This window comes from Branchiostoma lanceolatum, chromosome 6, assembly GCF_035083965.1.
Source record: "Branchiostoma lanceolatum isolate klBraLanc5 chromosome 6, klBraLanc5.hap2, whole genome shotgun sequence".
NCBI classification, from domain to species: domain Eukaryota; kingdom Metazoa; phylum Chordata; class Leptocardii; order Amphioxiformes; family Branchiostomatidae; genus Branchiostoma; species Branchiostoma lanceolatum.
Genome location: NC_089727.1, coordinates 2,305,560 through 2,316,242, shown reverse-complemented (window position 1 = coordinate 2,316,242; position 10,683 = coordinate 2,305,560). Strand labels below are relative to the sequence as shown.

At 40.1% G+C, this 10,683-nt stretch overlaps 2 protein-coding genes across 4 annotated transcripts in view; one reads left to right on the top strand and one right to left on the bottom strand.

Moving 5' to 3' along the window:
* Positions 1-126: 126 nt before the first annotated feature.
* Positions 127-5,256, top strand: LOC136437171 (ankyrin repeat domain-containing protein 46-like). Its single transcript, XM_066431653.1, has 6 exons — positions 127-203; positions 1,015-1,183; positions 1,725-1,825; positions 2,496-2,625; positions 3,359-3,444; positions 3,932-5,256. The coding sequence occupies exons 1-6, from the start codon at positions 127-129 to the stop codon at positions 4,092-4,094; spliced, it is 726 nt and encodes a 241-aa protein (XP_066287750.1). The 3' UTR covers positions 4,095-5,256.
* Positions 5,257-10,683, bottom strand: part of LOC136436139 (protein diaphanous homolog 2-like) — a 38,803-nt gene continuing 33,376 nt past the window's right edge. For all 3 annotated transcript variants that reach the window (XM_066429904.1, XM_066429906.1, XM_066429905.1), the window contains one exon: positions 5,257-9,259. In XM_066429904.1, coding sequence (XP_066286001.1) covers positions 9,030-9,259 — 230 coding nt within the window. In that variant the 3' untranslated portion in view covers positions 5,257-9,029. The remainder of the gene's footprint in view (positions 9,260-10,683) is intronic.

Genomic DNA, 10,683 nt, shown 5'->3' with positions numbered 1-10,683 from the left:
TGTTTCTAAATATATTTGTAGTGAAAATTTGAATGTCATTACATATAAATGATATTTTAACAGATTTGGAAGGGCAAAGCATCTTGTATAAGGGTATGGTTTGCTAGATAGAACAGCTCAAACAAGATGGCGTCGATGAGAAGTAACTCCTGCACTTCGATGGAGAATATCCCCTCTCCGCTGGCTCAGGCTACAATAGGTGGGTCAGGTTCAAGTGGAATGGGTAAATTATGTATTCTAGATTACAGGGAATCCCCTGTTTCTGTCATATTGGCGTTCGTTTTAGTGTGGGGATACCTTTCGTGATGGTTGTTCGCCCCCCTCCCCCTTCCTGTATTTGTTGTCGCGTTTTGTTACTTTGGTAAGTCATTTCTCGACTTGTATAGTCAGTGTTCTAATTAGTTTTAAATCCACATTTGTACATTGACAACAACAACAACAAGCACATTAGGCAACCGTGATTTTGCTTTCGAGTACTTAGATTGTAGTCTCAATATGAAGTTTATGTTAAGTTATTTCTGTTGTATCCTGATTTGTTATGATTTGTCATGTTACGTAGGGCTCCCTTGGAAATCAGTTACCATGCTAACTGAAGGGACTACCCTAAAGATTGATAAATAAATAAATAAATAAATAAATATTACAACTGCATGTTGAGTCCAGTGTTTTAGGTCTAGTTTCAAGCTAGTGAAATGAAACTGAAATGTTTGACCAAGCAGTGTTCATGTTCCCATTGTCTTAAGTTATCTACCGTTAGTGAGGATGCCCCTATATATATATGTATATGTACATCTGTTCTTAGTGGCAATGAATTTCACTCTACGACAGTTCTAGGAAATGTTTGACCGAAGCATGTTAATTTTTCCTGTTCAGATGGGGATGTGCAGACCCCACTGCAGCTGCTGGAAACGGGCACTTAATAAGGCTAAGCATTGTAATAATAAAGAAGAAAACAAGATATACCGATACAGATCCTGGTAAAATTACAGTAATCAAAAGGAATGTTTAACTGAGCCGTGTTCATTTCCCCTGTTCAGATGGGGATGTGCGGACGGCGCTGCAGCTGCTAGAGGACGGGCACGACCCAAACCAGCGGGACGCGCGGGGACGGACCCCGCTGCACCTCGCCGCCTGCAGGGGCGCCGTGGACATCATGAGGGTCCTGGTAGAGTTCGGGGCAGAGGTCAGGGGTCATTTTCACCATATAGAAGATCTTTATTGACACAACAAAAGCACAGCGACTCTCATTAGGTCTACTGCATAGTACATACATACATACATACATACACACAAACGAATAAGTGCATACAAATGAGTTTGATTACACACAATCATATGGGATAGAGCAACATATCGAAATATCACATGTCGTATACTTATACATTGCTTGTTCTAATGTCCAAACATTCTTTTATGTATATACCTATCTGTACACAGTAGGGATTATCACCTCCTAGTACAAAGTAATTGAATCTATCATATAGCCCAATCAGGGTCAAAGTAGGGGGGGGTGAGGTCCCGGGCTAGGGCAGGCAGGCCTCCAGCCTGGCATGCGGTAAGACTCAACGGTGGGAGCCGTCACAACCGTGCCAGGCAGGGAATTCCACTGGGGAATAGTACGGTGGAAGTAAGAGTGTTTGTATGTGTCTGTTCTGCCGTTGATTGTTAACCACTGACGTAACATTATATTTTGTGTAACAAAACATTTCCGCATCTCTCTCCAGCTGTCAGCTGTAGACCAGCAGGGAAACACAGCCATGCACATGTGTGGTCACGTGGACACTACACAGTTCCTCATCGACTGTGGCCTGCAGAGTGACATATGGTGAGACTCTTATATACAGTACAAATAATACAGCAGAATCTCAGATTAATCTTTGAAATATCGTATAAACCAGCACATCCAGGACAGTTAAAGGTTTTAGTTGAGGCTCCCAATCATAGTGCCATTGGAATTCAGACTGGGTGTTTTACAAATGTATTTTCTTATTCTGACATTATTCCTACTGTCCATATAAATGGCGAATGTTAAGTACATTTTGCCAACCTGCCTATGTACGCAGGCCAGGAGCAGGCCGGTTGCTCCCCTTGGCCACAAGCAACATTTAGTTACTGTTTTACTGTACTGAAACAACAGTAGCTAATTGAACTATTGGCATAAAAATTTGTCTTGAATTAACCTTTTTTAAAGACTACTTCAAGACATCCTAAATTGTCTTAACCTCATTAACACATCTATTCAGACTTTTGGTATAAAACCTGGTGTTCTCAGCCCTATCGTTAGTCACTGACGAAAGACAGTGGATACTGTCTGAAACGTCTGACTGTTTCAAAATCTTATCCAGTTGCTTGAGTAATTATTTTTGGCACACAAGATTGAGTCTTTGCTTTTGTTACATCCAGTTTTGTCCAGTCATGTTATTGAATGGACCACAGGAAGAGTAGCTGTTAAGCTAATGGTGGATCCTTATAAACTCAAACATCCACCTCTACAGTAACAGCCACGGGCTGACGCCCTACATGCTGGCGGTGCGGCGGGGGGTGAAGAAGCAGGTGCTGCAGCTGCTGGAGAGACAGCTGAACCAGGACAGCAGACAGCTGTACATGCAGCCGCAGGAGGAGAAGGTCGGAAGACATGTCACTTACATGTTAGTTAGGTTTATGTTAAACGACCTGTATCTAGCCCCTCGGGGCACGAACATACAATAAAGGTCTTCATTCATTCATTCATTCATTAAAGGGACGAGGAAAGAAAAAAATCAAACCTCAAGCCGAATCAGTAATCTGGGGTGTCACAGAATGATGTTGAACTGGGTCAGACAAAGCCATCTTCTATATATGCAGCACTAATTATCATTTTTGTTTGATCTCATACCTCACTACTACTGTTGTGCATGTATAAAGATGTATGTTTTCTTCTTTATTTCTTAGTGTAGAGGCTGTAATGCCATTTGCTGATTGGTCTCAAGAAGAAACCAGATGACATTATTACCTTCGCCGAGAAGGTTATGCATAGGGTAGCATTTGTGTGTATGTGTGTTTGTTTGTAACAAACATCATAACTCAAGAAGGCTTGGATGGATTGTCTTGATATTTGGTAGGTGGGTAGGTCTTTGTGAGACCTCGAAACCATTTGATGTTGGGTCCCCTAGCGGCTTGTTACGGTACTTCAGCAAAACTTCCTGCTTTGATATCTCGTGTTCTGGACATGCTATGGTCCTGATTTTTGAGTGGTAGATAGCTCTTTGGACAGAGAGTGAGTGGTATGGGTTTTGGCCCCCTATCGTTTTAGAGGTACAATATGGGCTTGATCGTTATAGATATGTTGAGATAACTTTTGCATGCTTGCTTCCCACAGCTGTTGCTGGCTGCGTACTCCCCCGAGCGCATCGAGACCCTGGAGCACCTGCCGACCCACCCATCATCCTCACCTGGGCTGTGGAGGTCGGTTTTTCATATATACTGGTAATTTTAGGCATAACACATCATAGTTTTGTACAGTAGGTACAAAATGTAAAAGCTGCATAAGACGACTGTATGATTCGCTCACAATGGGATGAATCTCTACTCTTTTCGATAAGTGAAGTGGGCTTCTTAACATGCTTGAGGTATGGCTTTCCTCAAACAGGGATGAGAGTTCATCCCTAACTGAATCTATGTGCACATTTTCACCTGAGTAGAGCAAGGAAATAGGTATAAGTTGCCTTTCTGAAGGTCACAACATTTTGGCCCTGCCAGGGATTCGAACCCAGAACCTTTAGATTCTAAATCAACAACCCTAACAAAACCACCTGGCTACCTTTTGAAGATCTGTTATACACGACTGGCAAATAACTGATATTGTTAAATCTGTCCATGAGGTGTGCAGGTTGGTAGGCATGATTAAGGCAGTGGAATAGGTGATGAGAAATGTTGTTGCCGCCTTTCAAAGGTCTGTTATCCACGACTGGGGCCAGTTTGTGGAGGACGTCGGACAGAAGCGGCTGATCTGCCTGCTGGTGGTCATGGCGTGCCTCTCGCTGTTTGTGGCCTACAAGGTGACCGGCATCGTGCCGCTCATGGACACACGCGAGGAGAGAATAGAGGGGCCGTGAAGCGGGGTGTTGATGTGTGTATAGTGACCAAATGACAATGTTATTCCGTGAATAATTTCATCAGGTTGCTACATGTAAATGACTGAATGGCAAAGTTCTTTATTCACAACCAAGGGTGTAAATGAGCTGTCGTCTGAAGACTGACTGTCTCTGTCATCTTCATCTGTGCACTGTGAACCAGTCAGTATTGCCCTGATGAAGACGAGTCATGGAAACATCGGCTTGTGTAAATACTTGGTTGCGAAGAACTTTGCTATTTAGACAGTGGTATTATATGATATTTTAATCATGTCCAATGCCAAGTATACATAACGTACAAATTTCCAGTATTTGTGAACATGCCAGAATTGTGTATATACGTTTTTCTGTCTGTCTGTATGTCCAGCACAAAGAAAACCTGCATAGTAGTTAAGAAATCAGTGCTTTCTTTCTCGTTGCAACCTTTCATCCAAGCACATGTACTAGTAGGACTTCTAAGTGGACATAATATGGACTCGAACCAAAATGAATGTGGTACCCAGATACAATGTACATGGTATGAAAGATCACTGGCAGTACAACAATCACCTCTTAGTTGTCAGTTCATTTAGATATTTGAACCCAATTTCTTTCACCTAAAAGTTTATGATTTAGTATTCAATACATTTCCAGCTTGGTTCTTATGTACTGTGTATGGACATTAATCAATGTAAATATGTATAGTGTGATACAGTAGTAGTAGATACCACTGTATCTTGTGTAAAGTTCCTTCTAACCATGGCTTACTTCCACAAATAAAAGGTGCCTCATGCACAGCACAAATGTATTGAATCATGATGATTTGCTTGCATTGTGGGTGCATTTTTCCACCTAGTGATGAAAGAAAAGCGATGCCTTTATTTGTAAATAAGGCATTTTACAAGTAGTATATGAACCAGACTTAGCCAAGTGTTACCAAATTGTTGGTACTTTCTCAAGTGTAGAGAGGAGGCAAATACTTTATATATGGGAAGCTAAAAAGCTCATTTTAGTAATGTTTAGAGTAAAAGTCATTCCTCAATGCTTGTTCTGAAAGTGTGTATGGTTATTGTAATGTATCTGTATAGAAGTCAATGATACTACGGAAACTACACAAACTACAATATGTAGTTATAAAATTAAGGAATAAAACACTTCTCCAATGTTTTGATGTAGCGCACTTTATTTAAGAGGCTGGCTGGTTAATATGTATACAAAAATAGGGCTGATCCAAAGTCTTTTCCTTCTCGCTGAAAACGGTAATATCTATGTTACAAACATACATTCAATTATTCACATCTGAAAATCATGTAGGCATATGGGAGTATTATTGATTAACTGACGGTTGTTTTCATGTACGTATTTGTGACGTGTCCACATGTATCAAAACTCCTGTGACACATACATAAACAACACACATGTATCTGTCAAGTCCAAGTTTACCAGTTCTTCAAGTAGCCAGTGTTTGGTACATTGTAGTTTTGATACAACACTATGATGAGACCTGGATTGGAGGGACAGGGTACACACCCAACACTTCCTTCTCTCTGAAGCTTGCCTGAACAATAGTTGTAGTTGCCTAAACAAGTGAAAATGGTCTGTTAATAAAAGCAGACTGACCTGTTTTGAGACACAGTCATGGCTGTTCACTGTAAGGTAATTGTTACTCTCACCAACTACATTTTCTACATCAAATGCACTGATGTACAAAGTAAGCCTGTTTTTGTCAAGTCTTTACATGACCATGTAGACATCATTGCCAGAAAATAACATAGAAGTAAAACAATGATGTTTGCATTGGATAAAGCTTATACATTTGTACTCAAACATTTCATCTTTGCACAACAGAATATATTGGTAACTTGAAAGAACTGCAAGTTAAATGACTAGCAAGTTACAAACTGTAGTATAGTTGTACAGTTGCATGTTATCTTTGAGGATCCCCTTACCATCCCCGTTATAGTGGTACAGCCCACCTTTTCTACTCATTTTATTTCACAGTTGGGACAGCCCATTGAAGCAATGGGGGTGCTTGTACATACTTTACAGGGGTTGCCAAGATGGAATGTAACAGAAGCAAGCAAGGACATGCAAATATCAATTTTTCTTGATACGATACATTTCAATGTGCCCATGATCATCAACGAAAAAGGCCAGCGCGGTACAGATATTAATAAAAACAAACAATCCATTCAAGTGTAGAAGTAGAATCTGAACAAAAACACAGAAATGTACATGGTTTCAACTACATACACTGATGTACACGTAGAGAAAATTATTGGCCCAGAAAACTTTCCCGTATCTTCAGAAGAATTAAGATAGCAACAGACGGTGGTTCAGAAAATTATAAACACCTGCAAATTAACAGTTCTTACTTACCACAGTATTTCAAAGATTCACAAACAAAATTAAGACAACCGAATGATAAGTCCTAAACTTTCACAGGATGTAAATATATACTTTTCAAATATCGAATATTTCACGTTCAAGCTAGCAACATTTTAATAGCTAATGTATTGAGCTTCAAGACCAGCACTGTGTATTTCCCATGTGCGCGTACAAGTACAAATGTATACGTTATGTATCTAGCTATCAAATGCATGTCTTTTCGAAGAGATGCTAACCAAAATATTGAGATGTTCATTTTACATCCATACTGAGCTTAAACAAATTACGGCATTTGGGAAACATCACTCTGATTTTGGGAATATCGAATGAAGGTGTCGCAATAGCAGCCCTGCAAAGACTAAAACTCAAAAAGTAAAACAGCTGAAACAAGGACCATGACTTGTACTGAGAGTTTCGGGGAGGATAGGACGTTAAATGGAGGTCCCGTGTTTGAGGAGAGTCACACCTTGAGCACGTAAAAGAACCCACCACATCTTTCGAAAAAGAGCAGGGGCATGCCCCGGTGTGAGTGGACCAAAAACATTCCGGCCTAAATGGGGTAGGGAATTTCCCGAGCAGCCTTCGTAACCCCTGCTTCTCCTAATGGGTCAGTGAAGTCAATACTTGTCTCGAGCATTGATATTTCTGACCTAGGGCGAAGAGATGCTGCTACAGTAACAATTGAGCCGACTTTCTTCGTAAATCGATGGCAACATCAGGCTCTTACGAATTGATTAAAAAAAAAGGGGGGGGGGCAGTACTGACTTCCAACTGCCTTTGACCAATTTCTGAGGTAATGGGTCAACCATTGCAAAGAACACTGCGGTCAAAGTCGTAAACCGTATGTTCTTGATATGTACTTTTTGAACTAGTCAAAATTCAAAAAGTGTGGCAAGTCCTTGCCCAAGTTGGGATGTTTACTTTATCAGAGGTTATTGCTCGGACAACTGGGAAGAGAACCTCAAACCAGCCAGAAACCCAGTGGAACCCACCAGCTCAAGTTACTACCACACATGGCTCAGTTCTTACCAATAATGATGGCTTCATCTTTAATCTTAAGCACACTGAAGTAGCCGTTTAGCACCCAATGCCCTACAGGGGTCAATTTGGTACCTTTGTTTACTATGATGATCCAAATTCAACTTGCCTTAACCAACTTAACGACTAGAATAGGCAGTGTTACAGTACTAGTCTTTAAGCACTTTTACAGAAAATTGTACCTCAGTACGGACACTGGGACCCACAATGAACCAACATCTATAAAAACAACAAAAACTGGCCTACAACAACACCACAACCTACTACACAGATTTAGCCCTTAGCCCAAGTTTTCAATAGATTATCTCGAAAGGAATTTCCACAAAGCTGGCAAGTGTACAACTATGAAGAATACTGGCTCAAATGTACTCTTATATTACCCTTCCCTTCTATATGTACAATGTAGCCCGAAAGAAAAATGGGAAGTCTGTACTGTTGAAGAAATCCCAGCAATAAAAAGGTAATGTGTTGCAGACAAAATGCACTCTACTGGCAGGTAATGTGGAAGCACCAAGTTTAAGTACTGAGATCGGTACACATACATGTAGCAAGTTATGTCTAGTTCACTAAACATGATAATAAGTGTTGGTGGATGGGGGATGAAACAAATATGTCTTGCCTTTAGGCCACAACAATTCAATTGGTTGGTTCTTAGAGTTTAAAATATATCTGATGCTGAACTGGAAAATCAACATGAAAACAGAGTCTGAGGGGAAAGTCTGTACATGTACCTTGGTGCACTCTGTTTTAGGAAGTGAATATAGTCAGATTGACGGTTTCCTACCAGTCTTTTGATGTCATATTGTCCTGTTGCTTATTTTTTCACATAAAATGCCAAAAAACCAAGAAATCAAATTGGTGTGGTCTTACCCATGAAATTGCTGAAAACACAACCTAAACTCTGAGGCCCAGTTAACCGTTTGACGGAACCATACATACATACATGTATAACTGTCACACATTTGACAGAAAACAAATACATGTAAATGCAAATAAGAGATACAAATTTGAGTTTCTTCAAATCATACATGTATGGTTTAGCTTCTATAATCATCTCCCATGTTGATGTACATTTGTAGTTATACAATCACCCTTCTCTATTCTCAACCTCCAAACCAAAACAATTTCTATATTCAAGAATAAACTGTACAGTTAGCACTTTTAGAATCTTCCACCAATTAATACATTTTTTGGAGTTAAACACAATTCTTAAGTTTACTTTTTCCAAGCATATTTTGTTATTTGATTCATTATATTCCAAAATATGGATCAATCCAAGTCATATCGTATTTCTTTAACAACAATTTGATATGGCGACTATCTGATCCTGTACAACCATTGATCTTCCTTCAGCTTCAAACAACCCATAGCAAACTATAAAACATAGACAAGCACTACCAATATATCGTATGTTGATACATACAAGTCACAGATACTAGCAAATTCTATTTGCATGGATCTGTGTGTGTTATACAATCAAACCCCCCCTTAACACAAAATGGCGCAGTCCAACTACAAGTTCTTCAACCTGTCGAGCAGAGCTTCTGCGTCTCCGGGCGGGCTGGACCCATTGAACTCGCGGGGGAGGACCGACACGGAGCCGGGCTGGCGGTTTCTCCGGGGCGGCGGCTTGACGGGGCTGTCCTGCGGGCCGTCAATGTCGATCTCCTTACTGACGGAGTTGGACAGCTGGATCACGTTGACCCTTGACCTGGATCTGTTCAGCGCCGCTCTTCTCTCAGCTGTGGGGGGGAGAGGGGGGCGAGAGGTCACAATAAGCCTGTTCATGGTTCCAACTGCACACGAGCAGTGACATGCATTGTGGGTAACATGTCAAAGGTGAAGACCTCTAATAGTTCTTGTCTAGAACATGTACAGACATTTTTTTGATGGTATGTCTCAGGGGCTTTTAATTTCATTCATTCATTCATTCATTCATTCATTCATTCATTCATTTATTCATTCATTCAATCATTTATCTTTCTTACAAGAAAGAAGTGAGCAATCACAACTCAGGCCTTCAACTTAGACATATTACTACCAAGAATGCACCTCATTGCATACATGCAGTTTAAACCCTGTAGTCGTTAGGTAGGGTTAGCGACATTGCTTTGTATAGAAATGGCAATCCTAACTAAGTACTGGTAATAAGTATTCTATTTGAAAATACATGTTGCTTTCCTCGTGGCAATGGAAGGGTTAATGTTTGTTCACCATTTGCTCATGCATCAATACAGACACGGCTATGGTTAAAATTCTTGCAATCTGAGTCTCTGACAATTAGTCAAAACTTGCATTGTGATTAATTTTTTCAATAAAATAAAATTGTATCAAACTATTTCAAATAGCATGGGATAAAAGGTAAGGATGCAAAGACAGCAGCCAAAACCCAAAATATATAGTGTTACATTGTACGCAAAACAAACAGCAAAATATTTTGCATACAAATGTACATCATACAACATTCTGCACACAAGTTTACTGCCAACTGAAAAAAGATTACATTGCATATTTATGTTAGTGTTCACAGCAGTTCATTATCAATGCCAACTCTGCAGGTTATGAACATCCTTAAAGTTTCCAATCCTGGCCATTCCACATGCCCGCTGCAAGACATGCAAGCTTGCGACGTTTAACATCTTGCAGTTTTCTTACTTTTAGTTTTGGAGCCAGGACAGCAGAGCAAAGATACAGGTATGTACATGTATGCAGACATAGTTTTCAAAGCAGCAAGAATACATGGACAGACACTGGTCAGTTAGAATGCAGAAAGTTAGTCATGTTGGACGCCAACTTTTTACATGATCGTAAAGAATCTCCTTATTCCAAAGAGAATGCTTTCTATCATTTCATGGTACACAATGTCATATGTCCATGACTGTGTATCTTTCTGTGATGGGGTTTATAGGGATAAATGAAAATCAGAATGTTCTATGTTCTTTGTCAATGTCTTTCTGTATTCAAAGTGACCACTGTTAAAACAGAAAGATCATACAGCCTTTAGAATGTGAGCAAGCCGAGAGGTACAAAACCACGTAAAGCACGGGATGGAGAGTTACCTTGGACATATGCATCTGGTACTGTTATTAGTTTTAACAGCACAGGTAGCAGAAGCAAAGGCAGACAGACATGTGTTAGGCAGAAACACATTTTAATAAGCTTTGCA